We start from the raw sequence: 23555 nt of genomic DNA, 5'->3' as shown, positions 1-23555 counted from the left end.
ATGCACCTGTCACATTTTAATCTATTGGATACCAATTCCCAGTACCTGGGAATCAACACCGATACTCAACAACACCAATTTTTGGTACCTTTGTGTTGTCATGTGTTAAGAAATATTAATCTTGTTTGTTTGTTAATTTTCTATCCAACATTTAATAGTGAGCTTATAATAACTATGCTGTCCAGTTGCTATATCTTGATTTCGTCCACTTCTAAGTCTCCTTTGTAAGTGTTGTATGGTAGACATTGCATGCAGTTGCAATTCCAAGACGTTAAATGGCAATAGTGTACAGGCTACAGCGGAGTCGTGTGAAAAGAGAGTATGAAGCAACAGGCGCCGCCATGACTGCTACCAAGGATGTGTGCGGCCGTGCCCAGATATATACAAATGCTGTCGTTTTGACATTAGTTTTACTGACGAAATAACCCAAAATAAAATGTCTATATATAGTTCTAAACAGACTCCAGATCATAAACTTAGAATAAAACATGCTTTTATTTAGTGAAAGTATTATTCTGCGGCTGTATTTGACGTACTCTGCTGCTACAATCATGCAGTGTTTAGTGACCAACGGGCACTTTAACACACACCTGATGGCGCTATAATAGTAAATAGTGCCTTTTGACCAATCATTGAGATCGCCTGAAATCCATATTCTCTTTATACACGACTCTGGGCCACAGTGCGTTACCTGCCAGTAATCTGAATCTAATCCTTTGTTACACCCTCAAAAGTGTTCATACTGTGGAGATGGTACTTATTACACACCTGCTGTTTGATTGTAAAGTGCATCTTAGTTGTGTCATTACCAAATTTGTTGGTTTTGAAATCTCCATGTAAAATTGCTAATGCTAATCAGTAGCATATCTATGGCAAATCCAATCCAATCCAATGACAAATCCAGCATTGAGCTAGCGCATTTTGAAATGTGGAGCCTGATTGCAATTTGAATGTTTTCTATCAAGCATACTTGCTTTGTTGGCATGGAAAATTGTAACACTCCCTCAAGGCAGCCCGGCTGAGGCCGCTCTGAGTGCTGATTGAGTGTTTTCTTGCCCGCCAAGTGTTTAAGCCGGCCAAGTATGCAACCAAACCTGACGTCATGTGGAACATAAATATCAAAAAATGGCACCATTTGATTTTACGCAAATCGATACCGGGCATTGCGGATGGAATTTAGTTGCCTATAAAAATACGAAATGCGATACCCATTCCTAGTTTTATCATTTCATGTCCAAACTTTGTTCATCGGGTGTCGCATACAGAAAAACAAATAAAATGTGTCTTCGGGCACTGATACGTTTTTGTACCAATCCAATGTAGGTCAATCTAGGCAACCGGTGGGTAGTTGGTCCTGAGTCTTTGCCTGGTAAAGATCTGACGTTCCTGAACAGGTCAAGTCTTTTGAACAGCTCTTTTTAGTAGACATAAAACATTTTGTGAGCCTTTATTTTTGCATATCAATATATTAAAATTTGTGCAACATATACAAATTCCATGAATTTGGTTAGGACAAAGAGACCAACTAAAAAGCCATACCAGTTTAGAACCACTGGGTTGAGCTTTTTTGAACAAAACATTGGCATCTTAGGTTATGACTGGAAATCATTAAAAAAGTCACACAAAGAAATTATCATTGTTTGTCAGTAGTCTAATAATTACTAGGCACTTTAGGATGAAATCTTTTTTGTCAGAGTAGATCCAACTGTTTCCACTTTGAGGCTCCACACACACTGATGTTGCACTCAAGGAGCCATCTCTCTGGTTCTCTCCCAGGATGTGTTCTTGATATGCTTCTCCCTGGTCAGTCCGGCCTCCTTTGAGAACGTCCGAGCTAAGGTCAGTACGCTGACTGAACGCCCAACTTCCCTCCTCCCTCTTTGGTTCCCATCCATGCCGAGTCTGACCACAACGAGGCACATCTTTAGCTCCACCTGGCTCATTTTATCATACTCCCTCCCCAACTGTCCAGGCCTCGCCTTACAACCCCTGGATTTGAACTGTTCCCCTGTGGGGCAGACATAGGGTTGCAAGACGAGGTCAGACACTCTGCAGAGCGAGCGTGACAGCCCATTGGGGTTTCATCTGCTGAGCATCATGAGACGCTTTCATTTGAAATCACACTCTTGCGAGGCTCCAAGCTCGCTGTGTAGAGTGTGCATGATCCTGGTCATGTGATGCTGCTGGAAGTTGCCTGAGGGGTCTGCGCTCAAACATCGAAACTAAAAAAGACTTGGGGAATATTCGGCTTTTGAGTGAAATTTCTGGATGAACCTAAAATGTACTCTACCCTTTACAGGTGAACTGAATTTGACCTTCTCTAAACATATGAATGCACATGTCCAACTGCACAAATTGCAGTCTCTCTGTATCCTTGTTGCAACCTGCTGATGACACTCGGAGTTCGAATTTTGCCAGTTGGATGTTTAGGTCAAGATCAAATTAAATTCACATGTAGATTTTACACTGTACTAGGGTTGTATGGTATACCTGTACTAATAAAGTACCATGGTACTAATGAGTTATAAACAGTATTATACTGCTTCTGAAAAATACATGTACTTTATTTTCCCCAGTCATGACGGCGTGCTGTTGTGAAGTTGTGACATTACTGGTAAAGCGAGCAAAAGGCACAGGATAGGCAACGCATACGCACGGTGTATTTACAAGCAGAAAAATTGTGGAGACATAATGGACGTATTTTGGTTTGAAAACCAAAGATAAAGGTGAAGCTTTTCACACCAAAGTGCCGCTCTGGAAGAGATGTTTTAAACATGGCTAGTGTCCATCCGCACTTCAGTGTTTTAGCTACTTCTGAATCGCTAATCCTCGCCTCTATGGCAACAAATAAACTATTTTGCTTACAAATATAATCCATGCAGGACGAAGAATAGCCAAACATGCTTCACTGCACACCATAGGAGGATACGACAGCTAAAAGCTAACAGCAAGCTAGCGCTCCAGAATGTAAATAAATGCCGTATACAAACAACGGCTGTAACGATACCAAGTACAAGAGCCGTATATAGTCAATACTACAATGATTACATCTGTATTTTTTATTATGTCAACATTTTCTGTCATTTGTTATTGTTTATTAACTCAGGAAATTGTAGTATCACCCAAAACTTAAGTAAAGTATCCAAACAACAGACGGATAAGAGATTATTACATTTTAACCGACATGTAGGTAGAAAATGTTAAAACAGAAAGTAACCAGACAGGTAATGAACAAGTAGATTAATAATACATTTTTACCGCTTGTCCCTCATAATTTTGACAAAATAATAGAATGGGAAATGACACAATATGTTACTGCATATGTCAGCAGTCAATTAAGACCCTTTGTTTGCTAACTTACTACTAAAAGACAAGGTGTCTAGTATGTTCAATGTTATTTAATGCCAACATTTTTTCCTTTGATTGCAATAAGAAACATATTTTTATAAATCATAAGATTTTTTGTTAAATTAAAGTCAATATTGACATCTTGTTTGTGGTCCTCTTCATTTTGAAAAATATCGAAATACATTTTGGTACCGTAATTATTGGTATCGGGACAACCCCTACATGTTAGCTTCATCATGAAAGTTCACTTGAAAGTTGAATATCCCTAACATTCTTTAAGTAGCCATTTCAAACACACCTTAGGGTAATCATGAAAAGGTGTTCAACATCCTGCCTCTGTAGGAAACTAACTGTTCTTTTTTCTCTCATATATGCATTTTTGCGGGTGTCTGCATGTATTTGTTTGTGGGCATCAGTGGTACCCTGAAGTGAGACACCACTGCCCCAACACACCCATCATTCTGGTGGGCACCAAGCTGGATCTGCGAGATGACAAGGACACCATTGAGAGGCTGCGGGACAAGAAGCTCTCCCCCATCACCTACCCTCAGGGTCTGGCCATGGCAAGAGAGATTGGTGAGGTTACGTGTGCCAAACGTTAACGGGAACAGGCGGGGTTTACATTCTATGGTCATCTGCGAAAGCGAAAACTCGAGAGTGAGATATGCTCATAAAAATGTCTATTTTTGACCTACGGGGGGCGGTGAGGCTCAGATGGTAGAGCAGCCATCCAGCAACTTGAGGGTTCCTGGTTCGAATCCAGCTTCCACCATCCTAGTCACAGCTATTGTGTCCTTGGGCAAGACACTTCACCCAGGAGTATAAATGTGTAAGAAGGCTTGGTGGTGGTCAGAGGGGTCGTAGGCGCAAATTGGCAGCCGTCAGTCTACCCCAGGGCAGCTGTGTGGAGGGAATTAATGATGGCTTCCCACTTCTCTCTGTACTTTTGAGTGTCTAGAAAAGCATTGTATAAATCGTATCCACTTTTATTATTATTAATATTATTATTATTATACGGCTCACTCTAAAGGCTGAAATTGCTGGGTTGCAATCATGTGACCTATGGGCACTTCCGGGTGTCCAATTAAGCCACTGTTTATTTACATGCAACGGGGCAGATTTCGGCGTATTTTGAGATTTAGATTTAGAGGCAAATATACAAGCTGTCATGAAAAAATATTAAAATGGGATGAAGTGGATTTATTCAGTCCTAAATAAATATTTATCTAAAGATTTAAACCATTCATCATCACCGAAGTCGACTGTTCCAAGTTACATTTCGACCGCACTTCCTTGACACAAGGATTTAAAGAAGAAAAGAGTGGAGGCACATCATGTTTTTACATCTGAAAGGGGTCCACAAATTAAGCATTAATCCGTGTAAGACAATATTGGGTTTACCGTGCTTCGGTAAGTACCGTATTTGATTGACATTAACGAGTGTCGTATTGCTGTGATCGTGATGCTAATGAGAAAAAGGATATGTTTAGTTTTTGCAGTTGATTTTCTGCTACAAATATTTAATTGTCATGTACAAATCATGTTTGTAGTTGTTTTAATGGTGTGATGTTCATATGTTCATTGTTTAGCTAAATTTCCCTGTTGTTCAGCAACGTTTGGTTTCCAACAATATTTAACGATATCAAGATTCAGTATGCTGTTGAGATTTATTAGTCTAGTTTTTTAATCACTTTTAGGATATGGTTGGTTTACTTTTTTAGTACATCATTTCCATGTTTTTCTTCCCGCCCGTCCTCTGCCTCGACTCTTTCGGGGGTCGCACAGCCCACCTTTGCCAAAGACTTCTTTGGTTTCAGAGCAATATGGACAATAAAAGTGACCGTTGTTTCAAAATGATTAGTTCCAGCTCCAACAACGATGTGCAGGTTGATCAGTCGCCATTCTTACTACTACACACAGGAAGCTAATACTGTAGCTAGTCAGCAAGAGTTGTGGTTGCTCACTCAGGAAAACACTGCCCTCTAGGCTTTTGGAAGATAACTGCAAGTCAAGTGAGTCACGCGTCAGCACCCGTTGCAAGACTTCAAAAATTATTTATTTACTTTACCTATTAAATTATTTACTTTACCTATTAAATTAGATTGAAGCGACGTCGCTTTTTGATCCTTCGATGTCAACTCTTCCTATCATTGTGAAGCAGAATTCACCAAGTGTTGGATTGTTCACCCACTAATAGGGAAGGTGAGCTGGGTTTAGACCGTCATGCGACAGGTTAGTTTTACCCTACTGATGATGTGTTAATGCAAACGAGGATCTAAACCCAGCTCACGTTCCCTATTAGTGGATGAATAATCCAACGCTTGGTGAATTCTCTCTGTCGTATGCAGACGAGCTTCCATCGGAGTCTCCAATCCTTCCAGTTCTCCATACAGTTCTCCAAAGAGCTTTCAGCTCCCGCATCTTTCTTCAGAATGTCCACGTACATTAGCACGGGACGTCCTCGCGATCAATGCCCATGCGTTGGTTCCCATAGGACCAGCCTGCTGGTCGGGAGCTCTCAATGTCTGTGGCAGTGGCCGGCCTACCTCATCAGTTGCCTCGGCAGTTGCCCGTATAGGTCCTCGTTGGTGTTGTGTATGTTCTGATCCACATTCAGAACACCTCGTAGCATTTTGGTGTAGCACCCATCTAGGGACTTCTGCAGTGTGTCCGTCAGGGTCCAGGTTTCACAGCCATACAGGAGGACAGACTACACAGTGGCGTGGAATAGGCTCAGCTTTATGTGTCGGGGGTGATTTGAGCACTACACTCTTGGCATACCGTTCAGGGCCCTCCATGCTTGCGCCTTCCTTACCTAAAGGTCCCGTTCTGTGGAGATCATCCAGGAACCCAAGTCTTTGACGTCATTGACCTCGCAGAGCGTTGCCATCTGATGTTGAAATTGGTGTGTGGTCCATGTGGATGTTATAGGTGATTACCTCAGTCTTCTTTGCATTCAATCTGAGGCCAACCATAGCACATTCCACCTCCACTCTGTTCAGGAGTTCCTGTGCCTGCTCCACGCGGTCAGACATCAGGCAGATGTCATCTGTGTAGTCTAGGTCTGCCAGGGCTACAGCAGGGTTTCTTTTAGACTTCCTTGGTGTAACTGTGAAGCCAAGCTCCTGCTCCCGCTTTCCTGAGCGCGTAGTCCAGCACTATGATAAAGAGAAAGGGGGCATGAGTGCCTCTCTGCCGCACCCCTGCTAGGATTTCGAACTCCTCGCTGATGCCATCTGGGGAATTCTCTTTCACAATGATAGGAAGAGCCGACTTTGAAGGATCAAAAAGCAACGTTACAACATTTTTTGTGCAACTTAGAAGACTCCAAGTCATAACTTTTCATGATTTGAAACTTTTTTTTTTAAACAGCAGGAGATTTAGATTTATGGAGCAATCTTGCCAGTCATGATTTACGATTAAAGTTGTCCCGATTATGGGGATCGGATCAGGGGCTGATACGTTTAACTGATTGGCTAAGCCGATCTTTACCGTAGCTCCGTCCCAGTGTTTGATAGGCTAAAGATTGTACTCAAGCTCAGGGAGGCACAATTACATTTTGCTATTCATTGTTACCATACTTGCCAACCTTCCCGATTTTTCCGGGAGAGTCCACAATTTCAGTGCCCCTCCCGAAAATCTCCTGGGCCCACCTTTCTCACGAATTTCTGCCGATTTCCACCCGGACAACAATATTGCTACACCATCCTTCACTGGGCGCCGTTTGTAGCCATATAATAATAACGGTTATATTCATATAAATTAATCTGAATTAAAACAAAGACACAAGTCATGCATTATTATGATTTTAATTATTTCAATAAGCTCCCTGGCCCCTTCTGAAAAAATGGTTTGATCCACACAAATGTTCCCTCCAAGGTGCGCGCCTGTACAATTGCGCACTGCTCCCTTGTCCTCCACAAACGGAAAATCTGTGCAGCTCACAAAAACCCAATCCAATTTAAACTCTAAACAAATAAACAGATAAAAGAATAACGACGTCAGCCGAGATGTTTTAGGGAAGAGGTGCAGTACATCAACAATTATTTTATTGAGCAAAACTGATTACCATCGGCCGTAACTACACCAAAATAACATCAGCAACAAAACCACTAACTAACAAAACTGCAACACACACATCGTCCATCCACAATGCTAAGCCACTTTTAAGATACTAGTCCTCATCATCATGGGCGGAAAATAAAATATAATAAAAATCTTTCATGTACTATTAGAGGAAAAGGAGTGCCCACGCATGCTACACACACACACTTCAAGCAGGACGACACAAGAAGCTAACCGGTAAAACTTCAATGTAATGTAGGGGTGATCAATCTAGTGGTTGATGCTATCGATAGCTCGTGTAGTATCAGTATATAAATGATACTATAGTGATTAGATCAATATTTAAATTTTTTGGTTCTTACTCTTATTATTACATAATCATGTTGTGGTTCATTTTGTTATTGTTTACAAAGTCACAGAGTAAATCTCTAAATTACAAGAAGGCTCTGAGGGCGAAACCCAAATGATTTAAATGAGATCCAGCAGTAGTTCTTGTTTTTGTTTATTTATTGTGAATAACCATTTAATTTTGTTAAAACAATTGTATGCCAAATGAAATTGTTCACGTGTGTTTACCTATAAATACCACACATTTACTATGACATCTGATTTACAAAAATACTAGCAAATTCTAAATTTATTAATAACGATAATTTAATTGTGTTCACCTCGCTGTTAGTTTTAAAGCCGCTTTTTTTAAAAGTCTGACTTTCCCTGGAGGGAAACGCTACTTTTGCTGTGATAACGCACACAACAACACGCCACTGCCATCTTGCACTGCCGTCACGCCGTTATGGTGTATGCAACTACTGTATGCTTAAAAAAAACATTTTAGATTTTTGAATCACATATTTTTAAACTACCGACTTAGGGAGAATAAGATGTTCTAGTGCAGGGGTCACCAACCTTTTTGAAACCAAGAGCTACTTCTTGGGTAATGATTAATGCGAAGGGCTAGCAGTTTGATACACACTTAAATACATTTCCAGAAATAGCCAATTTGCTCAATTTACCTTTAACTCTATGTTATTATTAATAATTAATGATATTTATCTTTGTGGAAACGCTGATCATCTTAATGATTTCTCACAATGAATATATATAGAAACAGATAAATATCAGTATGCAACACATTATTTTTATATTTTCTCTAAGTGCACATTTTTCAAATTGAACATTTTCAAATGATCACTTCTAAGACAGTCTTGTGAAATCTCAATATCCCATTTTAACTAGCTAGCCACTAACATTTTTTAACAAATCATCAATTACTTTGCACCATGTTTGTACAAATAATAACTCATGTAAAATATAAAAGTCAACTCTCAAATTTTTAAATAAATCATGTCACACTTTGAACTGGACACCAAATCTGTTATCTGTTTCTTTGTCAGTTAGTGAAGACTAAGTCTTTAAAATATTTTCTTGGATTTTCAAATTCTATTTGAGTTTTGTCTCTCTTAGAATTAAAAATGTCGAGCAAAGCGAGACCAGCTTGGTAGTAAATAAATACAATTTAAAAAATAGAGGCAGCTCACTGGTAAGTGCTGCTATTTGAGCTATTTTTAGAACAGGCCAGCGGGCTACTCATCTGGTCCTTACGGGCTACCTGGTGCCCGCAGGCACCGCGTTGGTGACCCCTGTTCTAGTGTTTATATTTTCTTTACCGAAAGTCAGCTCATTTGACTTGAACACATTTTGCATCATTTTCTGTGTGTAAAACTAATTGATCTCGATATAAAGGGTTTTGTCTTAACATTTTTGTGTCTCTGGAATGGATTCATTGGATTTACATTGGGAGCGTGGGAACCATGGGAACAATTGTTCAGATTTTTCTACCATTTGATTTTCAACAGGTCTTTTGGAACATAATACAGAAAAATTAGGTACCAGAGATGTTTAACCATTCAGACATCTGCTGTCTTGTATCTGAGTTTTTTTTTTATTGTTGCAAAAATGGTACATTATGGGTAAAGTTCAAATAGGAATAAAGATTGAAGGCACGCCCATGTTCGGGAGGAATTAGGTTTAGAAAATAATAACTTTTGGGAAACATGTCTCTGAGCTTGCTCTCTCCTTGCTCCTTAGGGGCTGTGAAGTACCTTGAGTGTTCAGCACTGACCCAGCGAGGCCTGAAGACGGTGTTCGACGAGGCCATTCGAGCTGTGCTCTGCCCTCCACCTGTGAAGAAGAGGGGAAAGAGGTGCACCATGTTCTGAGATGAGGAAGACGCTGCTGAAACATGTCAACAACACCCACTACATCTCTGAGAGGATGGGGGGTGGGGGGGGAAACTAGGTTGCGTGAGTGTGCACTGCTGAGATCACTTCCTTTCTATTGATGTTTTTTCAACGCAATATTGGCAACAGGATCAATATCTCCTCTGATTGTTATAACATTACTGAATAAGGTAAAAGACATTGACTGTACACTTACTTTCTACTCATAGAACCACACCGAGTTCCCATGAGGGCTGATTTTGGTTTCTATTGCTCGTCTTAAGCAGCTTAGTCCTGTCTTTCTCAGTGCGCTTGCTTTTTGAATGAATGAAGTGTCGCCTCGCGAGTGAGTGAACTGTGAATAGGTCTTAAGGTCCCTGAGAAACTCTTCGTTTTTATAAACGTTTTCCATCTTATCACACCCAAAGGAGAAATTTGGTGACCAGACTTAAGAAAAATAGAGAATGCATCAATTTACTATGAGAAACATGAGTCAAAAAGCTGTTTTACACGAGGTTATGGCACCCACAACCCACTTTGACTCCCTACTATCGCTTTGGGAATCTCTGCATGCGAAAAATGACTTGTAAACCAGTCAGTAAAATTTAAGCAGAGTGACGTTAATGACATATTTTCATGAGAAAAAACTCATTAAAATGTAGCTATGATAGGCATATTCATTAACACAAAAAAAAACTATTCTGAAAAACTGTTTAACCATAATGACTTGATGGAAACGCCAAGTTAAAATGAGGGTGCAAATGACCATGTTTATTAAGAGGAATACAAATGAATATAATTTAGTGTATCGGTCAGTAAAGTTAGTAATTCCAGGAATCTAAATAAAATAACATAATAAAACAATGATTAAATCTACGGAAGATTCTGGTTTGTTGTAGTTACTGTATATTTGTATATGTTTGGTGATCAATAATCACATTGTCGGTAATTACAGATATCAGATTTTAGCACTTAACATATGAAGTTGGGACAGATACTATTTTAGTTGTTAGTTTTTACAGTGTTTGTATTTTCAACACCTTCGAACCAACGCAATTAACTAGTCCCATCAGTTTAGTCGGTATCTTTATGTGACAAATGTAACGTCAAAATAACATCAACGAAAAAATTGCATTCAATGGTCCTTTGCTGGCTGATAGTACATTACCCAAACCTCCATTCATTGCAGTTCATCGATTATTACACACATTGATTTAATCGCACTAACAAATGAAAGTGATAAGGATAACTGGAATAAACCGGATTTATTCCCAATATATTTGGTCAAAAGACTAGTGAAATTAACCGGAACTTTTCTTCAACTAAACTTTGCATTCAAAAATGTGACCTAAAATCTTTTGTGAGGGCTGTTTACTTAATCTCCTTTGACTGGACAGATCCAGTTAAAAAAAAAATCCTCAAATTACCTGATGGATGTTTTGTTGTTTGTTGTCAAACATCCGCTGTTACCCGAGTGTTTTTCGGGTGTCTGAACTGTGAACATGTGACAGACAAGCATGCCAAACGTGGGGGCCGTACAACCTTGCTGCCTGAGTTCTGCCTCTGACGGTGGAGGAGTTTGCATGAGTCTTCAAATATTCTATCATTGCTTTGATGTTGTCAGTGTGCGCGTGTGGAAAAAAACATTGTTTCATTATTTGGGGTAACTGCATCAAAAAAGTATTGTTTTTAAGCCAAGTTTTTTGTGACCGGTTTTTGTACTATTTCATATTGTACTGCAGTAATACACACAACTGTCAACAGGAATGGCATTGACACCTACTGATGTACAGAATCTTTCTGAGGCAAGGAATGCATTACAAATACATTAAAGGGAAACTGCACTTTTTTGGAATTTTGCTTTTCGTTCACAATCACTATGACATGACGACGGATGTTTTTTTTTAATGCATTCTAAATATGAAATAAAAGTAAATAAAAGTCCGCTTACAGCGCAGCCAATAGGAGCTCCATTATTCTGCCCATAAAATTTTATGAATAATCATTCAAAAAGCGCCAACAATACCCCATTTACATTTCATGACTTGAATATTAGCCAAGTATTAGTAATATTGTTATTATAAGCGCTAACGCAGACAAACTATTTATTGTGGCGCTGTGATAACTTATGTTTATCCCTATGTTTACATCATCGAGTGGTCTGCCGTTTCCTCGCTTCCTTGCTCCCTGTAAGTTTATTGTAGATCATAAATCATGCCTCTAACCTGAAAAGTAGATGGCTAAAGATATAATCCGACAAGTTGGGACATTTTGACGGCCATTTAGGACCTGGAACTGGCGAGAACCACACGAAAAGCGCTTGTTCCACGTCACCCCCCCCCCCGACCCCGTTTCTTCGTGAGGATTATGAGACATTCTTCACCTAAATAGTAATATATGAACATCCCAGTAGTCTGCATCATAATGACAGCAGACCTTGTACAGTAAGTGATGTGTTATGTTTGTTGGCTGCAGTCTGCAGTGAGCAGAAATCAGTGATCAAGTAGAAAAAAAGCAAATGTGATGTGTTTTTTAAATTAATGTGCCGCGCATTCTTAAAATTATCAAAATACGTAAATATTAAATGTTGTTATAAATGTGCCTGTCACTACATTACATATATACTTACATCATGTATATAAAACCTCAATGGAGGTGTTTGGATGTTTTTTAAGGGCTTTATAGGCAGAATTGAACGGCTCACATCGGCTCTATTGTAAGCAGATTTTTGATAATTTTAAAAAAATATTTAGATTGCATTAAAACAAAATCCATCTGTCGTCATGTCTTTCATAATGATTGTGAACGATAGGCAAAATTTTTTTAAAAAAAAGCGCAGTTCCCCTCTAATGTACGTAAATATGTGGTTATTAGTACTCTAAAATGATGCAAAGTGATCCATGTTGAAGTTTTTCTGATGAGGGTTGATCTTCATCCGTGGAAATAATGTTACCGTTTACAAAATAAATGCATTTCTGTATGGTTGCAGGGCGTCACTGTGTGTTAAAATGATTTCTTAACGGCTGACATTTCAATCCATCCATCCATGTGACTGTCACTCTCTGGTGGCCAGATGCAGCACTTCCTTCACTTTTTGCTCATGTTTATTTTGGTCGGCATAGCAAACTCTGTGGTTGAACAATGGCGTGTAGTCAGGATTAACGAAGGAGTGGAAGTGTACTGTAGCTGACAAACGCAGCACCTAATTTCTACTGCATGGACATTATCTGGTTGTTTGGCACACTGTAATTCTTAGGTGAGGTTCAAATGCATTGGCCATGTATGTATGTATGTAATGTAAGATGACTTGTATACGTGTTCCAACTGTCTGTTTTTTTTTTATTGTTTTATAATTACTTCACGTCTGTGTGGTTTAAATTTTTGAAATACTAAATGCAAATGTATATGTACGTCTGACTTTTTGTCTTCATTTATTTGACACACGACGTAACATTGTTTGCAAAATCATCAAAAAGCCTGGAATTAAGTAAATCCTTATAAACATTTAGAAATAATTTGGTCATCTGTTGTCTGAATTCAGACAGATGCACGTTTCAAAATATGATCTACACCAGGGGTGTCAAACTCATTTTAGCTCAGGGGCCGCATGGAGGAAAATCTATTCCCAAGTGGGCCGCAATGGTAAAATCATGGCATGATAACTCAAAACTAAAGGCAACTTCAGGTTGTTATTTTTGTTTTACTTTGGCCAAAAATAGAACAAGCACATTCTGGAAACGTACAAATCACAAATCATCCTCTGGACAAAACACTTCAGATTTGTTAAAAATTCTGAGGAAATTGGTGCAGTTTCAAAAAAACAATGAGCTTAGACTTTGTCTCAGTGTATCTACAAAGCCAGGATTAAGTCAGTCTTTCTGAGATTGAACAAAAACACAACATGTAAACTCTTCTAGGTATCAAATACCTCCTCTGTCATGTCTACGTATCAATCCAGTGCTAACTCAACAAACCATACAAAATGGAGGTAAAAACTATTCAAAAGGGTTAAGTTCACTTTTCTCGTGTTCGACAGACATTTTTGGGCAATGAGGGTGCCAAATGACGATGTGTTCGAAGCGGAAGACGTAAAACGGCAGGTTTTAAGTTTCATGTGGGTCGAGGAGGAGGAGCCACAGTCCCCCTTTACTGTGTACCTCTTGCTTGGCCCCGGTATAAACCGTTTGCTTGCCTAACAGAATTGCTATTGTGACATCCAGTGGATACATTTAAGACAGCAGTTTCGTTCAAAAAAAACAAAACAAATCAGCTCATTTTTATACTTGGCAAACTCATCACACGGGCCGGATAAAACCTGTTCGCGGGTCGTACGTTTGACACCCCTGATCCACACAAAATTTGCTGAACGCTTGCCTCAGCTGCGGGTACTTGCTGGGCTTTTTGCCTAAAAGCTGCACTAAGTTGCAGAACGAGGAAGCGATTTCAGGAGCACCAAAACGAGCTCGCTAATTAGTTAACCATCTACTATCTCACTTGTTTACTTGTCGCCTTTGTTTGCACTCCGAGCCTCAACATTGACGGCTGTCCACTTTGCTGCTTTACATATTTGGACGATTACAATCTGAACCACTCTTGAATTGATCATTTATTAGTAGCCAGCGAGAAGGTATATTTTTGACGTGACGGATCGTAAACAGAGGTTTGCTACACCGGAAGTATATTACCCGCGGGGGAGTGGCTACAAGATACAGTTGCCAAATGGGAAATGTTTTGTAAATCACTAGTTTTTCAACCTTTTTTGAGCCAAGGCACATTTTTTTCTTTGAAGGCACACCACCAGCAGAAAACATTAAAAATGAAACTCAGCAGCTGATATTGACAATAAAAAGTCGTTCTCACAAGTGTTGGATATGAATTCAAATCACAACCAACCGTGCGTCAATATAGCTCTTGTCTCTAATTACTGTCACGACCTGTCACATCACACCGTGACTTATTTGGAGTTTTTTGGTGTCTTCCTGTGTGTAGTGTTTTAGTTCTTGTCTTGCGCTCCTATTTTGGTGGCTTTTCCTGTTTTGTTGGTATTTTCCTGTAGCAGTTTCATGTCTTCCTTAAGCGATATTTCCCACATCTACTCTGTTTTTCGCAATCAAGACTATTTAAGTGGTCGCCGTCCTTCTTTGTGGTGACATTGTTGATTGTCATGTCATGTTCGGATGTATTTTGTGGACGTCGTCTGCTCCACACGCTGTAAGTCTTTGCTGTCGTCCAGCATTCTGTTTTTGTTTACTTTGCAGCCAGTTCAGTTTTAGTTTTGTTTTGCATAGTCTTCCCTAAGCTTCAATGCCTTTTCTTAGCGGCACTCACCTTTTGTTGATTTTTGGTTTAAGCATTAGATACCCTTTTACCTGCACGCTGCCTCCCGCTGTCGTCGAGTATTACATGGTTACTCTGCCGAGCTCGAGACAGTACCGACACTCAACAACGGCAAAAAAAATTACTAGTTTGCAAAGAATATTTTTAACCCAAATAGGTGAAATTACATAATCTCCCACGGCACACCAGACTATCTCACGGCACGCACAGTGGTTGAAAAACGCTGTTCTAAGTTATTTGCATGCATGTTATATAATTTGACATTGCATTTTCAATTATAATAATGTTAGTAAATTATCTACTAAAAAAAATAAAAATTCTGCGGTACATTACATGGGACATGTGTCAAACAGGTTGGTAGATAAGAATACATCTAAAGGTAAAACATACTGTAGAAATGCACCCAACTGCAGAAAATGTAGTCCTAATTTAAAAAAAAAAAATTCAGGGTTTGCTTGGCAGCATTTCGTGCTGATAGAAATGTTCCTCTTTTTTTTCTCCCTAAAAATGACAGCATTGGTCTCAATCACAATCAGCAAACTTCAACCGAAAGGAAATTATCTGTTCTTCTTATACTCCATGAGATAAAAACTATTCCATCTGGTCCAGACACACCTTCATGGCTGAACGAGTCTTCACGAAGGTAGGGGCCAGTCCAAGGAATAATAACCCAGGTGTCTTGTTACAACAAGGCCACCAGGAGGCGCCTTAGTAGGTAGTTACCATAGGACGTAAAATAATTGTATTAATACTGTATTAGTTTTGAGTTTAGGAGACACAGAGATTATACAGTCCTGTGTAGTGATTAGGAATAGCTGTTACTCCCTCCGAGGTCTTAATCAAGGCTCAAGTCGTTCGTTTTGCTTACATTTATTTCAGCCACGTCTTCTTCACGTTACCAACGATGCCAAATATAATGCCCTCAGAACTAATAAAATAAGCAAACATAACTTACAATTAGTCTGACATTCAAAATAGGAAAACGCATTGATTTCACATACATATAATAAATAATCATACCTCATTGGCCTAATAAACTCCCAAAGGAATAAAGTTTATTTTCAATCCGAGACTCCATTAAGGTCTTCCACATCAAACACGTGTCGTCTCATGCTGCTTCCTTAATTCCGTCACATATTACTTGTCCCCCCAACAACATGACCAAACCGGAACAAAAAAACATATTCCCCTCTCAATTTACATGGGTTTGTAACATAAATAAAGTTAACAAAAACTTGCATGAATTAACCCAAAGAAATACATTTTAATCACATTATATGTACAATATGAACTTATATTTATGGATGTATTTATTTATTCTCACCAACTATGAAATTATATAACAAATATACATGTTGCTTCTGTCAGGAGCTACAATAGCCGTAACAGTTTTGTGATGTTTTTACAACAAGAATAATTTTTGCTCAAAGTTCAGCTTGACATGTTTGGCCTAATTCAGCACCCACAGCAGAGGCCACACTCTTGAATTGATCATTACTAAGGGTCTTGCTGCTTCAAACGTGAATATTATCGATGTTACTTTATCTAGACTGACCATATTCTGAAATCCCAAAAAGAGGACACATATATGCGTGCCAAGGTGGGCAGCACGCCAAGGCCGGGACTAGGTGAAAATTTACCAATGATACTCGAACTTGCTTTATAAATAATATATATTTTTAAATGAAGCATTTTTTCTCCTCTGTTGACAGCAGTGTTGGCTTTAGGAATTTTCAAAATGGGGTCCCAGGGACCCCATCAAGTCATAAAAATGGGGTCCCACAGTACATTTTTTGGGTCCCACTTTTTTGTAAGCGTTTTGAAAACAAATGACAAATGTATGCATTATCCTGTTGTATCTCACATTCTATATTGTGTTTTGGAAAAAGGTTGTCATAAACGTCACTTAATTCATTAAAAAAGATAATACAAAAGAAAACAAATGTGTATACATATGTAAATGTATTCAGTTATAAACATTCATTCACTTTCTTCTTTCCTTCATGGATCTCAACTTTACCACTGCTGCTAGTTTTTTCTATGTTTTTATTTAATAAGTTGTAGGTGTATTTATTTCAGTACAAAAGTGTAAAAAGTGTTTTGCTTGGGTCATGAAATGATGATAATGGTGTGCCAGGGCATACATACATTTTATATTTAACGCTTAGATCTCTGGAGTCTACATCAACTTCGGATCTATTCCTCATTTCAAAATGTTTTAGTTTTTTTTACGTTGTTTTTTTTGTTTGTTTGTTTTCCGCCCTTTTTTGTCAAACAAAACTATGTTTTTTATGGCAAACACACAAAATATGCAAAATCTTCCCCCAAAAATATTTTTCAAAGTGGAATATTTGATGTGAAGTAATCGGAACCTTTGATAGGTCAATAATTCATAATAACATATCAATGACCGTTTGAAAGAAAAAAAAACAGCTTTGTTTTATTAGTCAACATTGCAACTTTTTCTAAATTACATTTCACCTTTAAAGCTTTTGTTAATTTTAATAGTATTTTTAGAATGTGCCGTGGGCCTTTAAAACATTAGCTGTGGGCCACAAATGGTAAAAATTTAAAAAAAAAAATAATAATAATCTGCATCCTTTCTGATTTCAATACGTTAAAAAGACACAAAAAGTGCGTTAACGCCAACACTGCTTGACAGTATAACAAAATAAGTCACACTTATATTCTGTAACATTCACAGTTTTGGAAAAAAAAGTGCAGAGGTAGAAATATTCAAAATAACCTCTTGTATATAATGTAAACATAAATAATGCCTCAAAATAAGTTAATTAAATTTAAACAAAAAACAGCAGACGAGCTCTCGCCCTGCACAGCTGTTTTGTGCTTTGTAGTGTCGATATGGGCTTGTAGATCGTTGGCCCCTTTATTTGCCACAGATATATACGTTCCTGCTTTGCACACAGTGCATTCTGCTTTCCATGTGTCATGGCCAGGACGGAAACTCGAATACTTTTCCCGCAAATCATCCGTGAAGTTGCATTTACGTTTAGGCATTTCTTGTTCTCATGTCTCTCTCCAGTGTCTCCACTCTCTAGCTCTCTCACTCTGTGTCTCTGCCCCTCCCTCACGAATGTTGCTACGTGCGCGCACCTTCAGGTTGTTTTTTTTAACCCCTTCTTAACTTAACCCTGGACGTACATTGAAAATACACGCAACACTAATTCAAAATGCCGGACATTTGAGGCATTTAAGAAACCCCGCCCGGACACCCCGGACACCCCCGCAAAAGAGGACATGTCCGGGGAAAAGAGGACGTATGGTCAGCCTAACTTTATCAGATCATTTCTGTGTTTTGTTCTACTTGTTAGACCCAAACCAGCAGTTGGGTCTGCGGCTGTTAGGGGAAGACTCATAAATGATAGCATACAGTGGAAATTATTAGGTTTGAAAAGACCCCATATGCAAACGTTGATGATCAGTACTTATATACATCAAGTGTTGTACATGTTTTGGAAACCATTGCTACTGTCAAGGCTCCATAGAAAAAATAAAGACTCGGTCTGGACACAGAAAAGGGAGTGCCGCCAAGCCAAACAATGTCATTATGAGATTTACAATAAAAGTCAAATGTGTTTAACCTAGCGTCGTACGATATACCAGTACTAATAAAGTACCACGGTTTTAATGAATTAAAAGCAGTACTACACCAGTTCCAAAATTCTGGTACTTTATTTTGCAGACACGACGGCGCGCTGTCATCATGTCGTGACATTGCTAGTAAAACGAGCAGAGGCTCATGTTGGGCAAGGCTCACAGAAACAGTGTGGCGGTGGAAAAGGGAGAATGTGTCATGATCTGTTGTATCAGATCATGCCTTATCCTGAGTTTCTTGGTATTTTTTCTGTGTGTAGTTTTAGTTCCTGTCTCGCACTCTTATTTTGTGGTTTTTCCACTTCCTATTTTCTCCTTTCCTGCAGCCACTTTACGCCTGCCTTTGAGCACTTTTACCCTCACCTGTTTCCTGTTGTTAATGAACACTATATAAGTTGAGGTTGAGACACCATTTGTTGGTCAGGACATTATTCACTAGTCACTGTGGATTATTCTTTCCATGCTGAGATCAAACACGCATGTATTTTGTGGACACCGTCTGCTCCACCTTCTTTGTAAGTGTTTTTGCTGTGTTCCAGCATTCCATTTTTTTTATAGTCTGTACAATCAGAGCATTTCCCTGTTTCTCTCGCTTTTTGTTTGTTTGTTTAATCATTAAATACCCTTTTTACTGCACGCCGCCTCCTCGTTCGTCTGCACTCAAAATCAGTACAACCTTCGTCGTCTCACATGATGTACACCATTGACAGAATGTACACGTTTTGGCTTAAAAACTAACGATAAAGTTTAAGCGATAAACACTGAAGCACCGCTCTCAAGACGTGCTTAGCTCTTGCTCTCTAATGTTCTCCTGCAGTCGGGTATGTGTATTAGCTACTTCTAAATCACTAATCCTCGCCTCCATGGCGACAAACAAATGGTAAATGATAAATGGATGAAACTGAATAAGTGATTATTACATTTTAACAGAAGTGTAGATGCAACATGTTAAAACAGAAAGTAAGCAGATATTAACAGTAAATAAACAAATACATTATAAATCAATTTTTTACCGCTTGTCCCTCATAATTTTGACAAAATAATAGAATGAGCAATGACCCAATATGTTACTGCATATATATGTCAGCAGTCAAACCAGGAGCCTTTGTTTGCTTACTTATTACTAAAAGACAAGTTGTCTAGTATGTTCATGATCCTATTAAATGCCAAAATTCTTCTTTTCTTGCAATTAGAAACATATGTTCAATGTATCATAAGCTTTTCTGTTACAATAAAGCCAATAATGACATGTTTTTGTGGTCCCCTATATTTCCGAAAGTATAGAAATACATTTTGGTAGGAATGCATTTACTTCTAGACCTCCACCCCAGATCACACCTCACTCCTACCCACTTTTTCAAAGTGGGCTGGCTCAGGGTGGAGGACAGAGTAAAACAACTTGCAGTGAGCCTAGTCTATAAAATCCACTACACCTCCCTGATACCGAAGTACATGTCAAACTACTTCCTTAACGTAAATGACCGCCATAACCACAACACCAGGGGGAGCTCCACTAACCACGTTAAACCCAGATTCCGATCTAACAAAGGTCTTAACTCATTCTCTTTCTATGCCACATCAATGTGGAATGCGCTCCCAACAGGTGTAAAAGGAAGGGCATCTCTATCCTCCTTCAAAACCGCACTAAAAGTACACCTCCAGGCAACTTCAACCCTAAGCTAACACCCTCCCCGGATTGTTAATAATCAAATGTAAATAATCAAATGTAAATACGTTTTCTTATGCTTTCTGATCTCTCTCTCTCTCTCTCTATGTCCACAACTTGCTGTACATATCCTATCAAGTCAGACCTACACTGTTTCAATGTACATTTCTCTGATGATACAATTGTTGATGACTGAAGTGATGATAACAACCAAACCTAACCCCCCCCCCCTTCACATCCCACACCCTGAATTGTAAATAATGTAAATAATTCAATGCACATACTCTGATGATTATCTTGTGTGATGACTGTATTATGATGATAGTATATATCTGATAGTATATATCTGTATCATGAATCAATTTAAGTGGACCCCGACTTAAAGGCCTACTGAAATGAAATTTTTTTTATTTAAACGGGGATAGCAGATCTATTCTATGTGTCATACTTGATCATTTCGCGATATTGCCATATTTTTGCTGAAAGGATTTAGTATAGAACAACGACGATAAAGATTGCAACTTTTGGTATCTGATAAAAAAAAAGGCTTGCCCCTACCGGAAGTAGCGTGACGTAGTCAGTTGAACATATACGCAAAGTTCCCTATTGTTTACAATGATGGCCGCATGAAGTGAGAGAGATTCGGACCGAGAAAGCGACAATTTCCCCATTAATTTGAGCGAGGATGAAAGATTTGTGGATGAGTAAAGTGCAAGTGAAGGACTAGTGGGGAGTTGAAGCTATTCAGATAGGGAAGATGCTGTGAGAGCCGGGGGTGACCTGATATTCAGCTGGGAATGACTACAACAGTAAATAAACACAAGACATATATATACTCTATTAGCCACAACACAACCAGGCTTATGTTTAATATGCCACAAATTAATCCTGCATAAAAACACCTGCGTGTTTGTTACGCTAGCTCCTAGCTCCTCTGCTAGCTCCTAGCTCCATAGAACACGCCAATGCAATTCAAACACCTGATCAACACACACAATCACTCAGCCCAAAAGACCGCTCACCTAACCCAAGGTTCATAAAGCTTATATATTTTTAAAAAGTTACGTACGTGACGCGCACATACGGTCAAGCTATCAAATGTTTAGCAGCCAAGGCTGCATACTCACGGTACCTGATATTCAGCTGGGAATGACTACAACAGTAAATAAACACAAGACATATATATACTCTATTAGCCACAACACAACCAGGCTTATATTTAATATGCCACAAATTAATCCTGCATAAAAACACCTGCGTGTTTGTTACGCTAGCTCCTAGCTCCTCTGCTAGCTCCTAGCTCCATAGAACACGCCAATACAATTCAAACACCTGATCAACACACACAATCACTCAGCCCAAAAGACCGTTCACCTAACCCAAGGTTCATAAAGCTTATATATTTTTTAAAAGTTACGTACATACGCAAAAAAAAGTTGCGCACATACGGTCAAGCGATCAAATGTTTAGAAGCCAAAGCTGCATACTCACAGTAGCACGTCTGCGTCTTTGTCATCCAAATCAAAGTAATCCTGGTAAGAGTCTGTGTTGTCCCAGTTCTCTACAGGCGTCTGTGTATCGAAGTCAAAAGTCCTCCTGGTTAGAGTCTCTGTTATCCGAGTTCTTCCATCTTGACTGCATCTTTCGGGAATGTAAACAAAGAAGCGCCGGCTGTGAAATGTTGTTGCTGACTACGTTCGAAAAATACGTCCATTTCGCACCGACAACTTTCTTCTTTGCTTGCTCAGCTTCCTTCTCCATAATGCAATGAACATGATTGCAACAGATTCACGAACACAGATGTCCAGAATACTGTGGAATTATGAAATGAAAACAGAGCTTTTTCGTATTGGCTTCAATGTGGAAGGCATACCCGTGTTCGCCGGGCAACGTCACACGCATACGTCATCCTCAGAGGCGTTTCGAACCGGAAGTTTAGCGGCAAATTTAAAATGTCACTTTATAAGTTAACCCGGCCGTATTGGCATGTGTTATAATGTTAAGATTTCATCATTGATATATAAACTATCAGACTGCGTGGTCGGTAGTAGTGGGTTTCAGTAGGCCTTTAAACAAGTTGAAAAACTTATTCAGGTGTTACCATTTAGTGGTCAATTGTACGGAATATGTACTTCACTGTGCAATCTACTAATAAAAGTCTCAATCAATCAATCAATTCAACTGTTTTGTCACTGACAAAAACAGTTGAAGAAATCATCCACAGTCTGAGTCCACCAACAGGCTGCCTTGATGAGTGACCCACTAGATTTCTTATATCTGTGCTGAGCATTTTGTTGCCACAATTTGCTTGTCTAGTTAACATCTCACTTTAGACTGCAACATTTCTGAAGGCCTTAAAAACTGCTGTCATTAAGCTCCACCTAAAGAAGAGTATATCTTGATTCCACAAAACTGAAGAGCTATCGGCCTATATCAAGCCTGCCATTTTGGGGGCTTTAGTCCCCCACCACAGCACTGAAACCTCTCTGATCAAGGTGACAAAGGATATCCGCTTGAACACAAACGCAGGAGACGTCTCATTCTTGGTTCTGCTGAACCTGAGCGCTGCTTTTGACACAGTTGACAATACCATCTTATTACAGAGGTTAGAAAAATGGGTGGGATTATCCAATTCTACTCTTAACTCGTTCAGGTATGATCACAGGACATACTTTGTTGCAATCAGTAACTGTGTCCCTGACTAAATGGCTATGACCTGTGGGGTTCGTCAGGGCTCCATTTTGGGACCTCTGTTGTTTAACTTGTACATACTGCCACTAGATGAGCTTGCATGTATCCTACCACAACTACTCAGATGACACTCAGATACGCAGAACGATCGCTGTGGTTCGACTACTACCAGTCCAAAATAGTCGGAATCACCCACGTAAGCATTCCATTTAGTTGTAAATTACACAAATGGCGTTCTGGTCATTTTATAACTCCTGTTGTTTGTTGGAGGCTAAATTGCAGAGTCGTCTAGGAATGGTTGAAAGGACAGTGTTGTATGTGGGAGACAAGTGGCGTTGCAGACCACCTCTGCTATTCAGGGATAGTTTTTAAACCTTGACATAGATGGCTTTCCTCACTCCTCTTTCAAACCATCCGCCCTGCGGATTCTGGACAAGGAAGAGAAAGAAGCCTACTCGAATGAGACGCGAAACGTCTTCTAAGACAAACCAAACAGTCCAGTTGCGATTGCTTGAATGCCCTGAGATGACAATGACCTGGATGAATGAGAACATTCATAAACTCATTTAGTCCACTAGTTATTCACATTGCACATTCTAATAGAGAGCTTAAGT

General features: G+C 39.2%; 1 protein-coding gene across 1 annotated transcript in view; it reads left to right on the top strand.

The window, feature by feature from the left end:
• rac3b (Rac family small GTPase 3b) overlaps window positions 1-13042 on the top strand; it is a 30864-nt gene extending 17822 nt beyond the window's left edge. Inside the window, exons 4-6 of the mRNA XM_062056377.1 lie at window positions 1777-1839; window positions 3765-3924; window positions 9502-13042. Coding sequence (XP_061912361.1) covers window positions 1777-1839; window positions 3765-3924; window positions 9502-9632 — 354 coding nt within the window. The 3' untranslated portion in view covers window positions 9633-13042. The remainder of the gene's footprint in view (window positions 1-1776; window positions 1840-3764; window positions 3925-9501) is intronic.
• The last annotated feature ends 10513 nt before the right edge of the window (window positions 13043-23555 follow it).

The sequence above is a fragment of the Entelurus aequoreus genome, linkage group LG08 (genome assembly GCF_033978785.1).
Source record: "Entelurus aequoreus isolate RoL-2023_Sb linkage group LG08, RoL_Eaeq_v1.1, whole genome shotgun sequence".
Classification (NCBI taxonomy): Eukaryota; Metazoa; Chordata; class Actinopteri; order Syngnathiformes; family Syngnathidae; genus Entelurus; species Entelurus aequoreus.
Note: the sequence above shows the minus strand (reverse complement) of the source record. Positions and strands in the feature narration are given on the sequence as shown.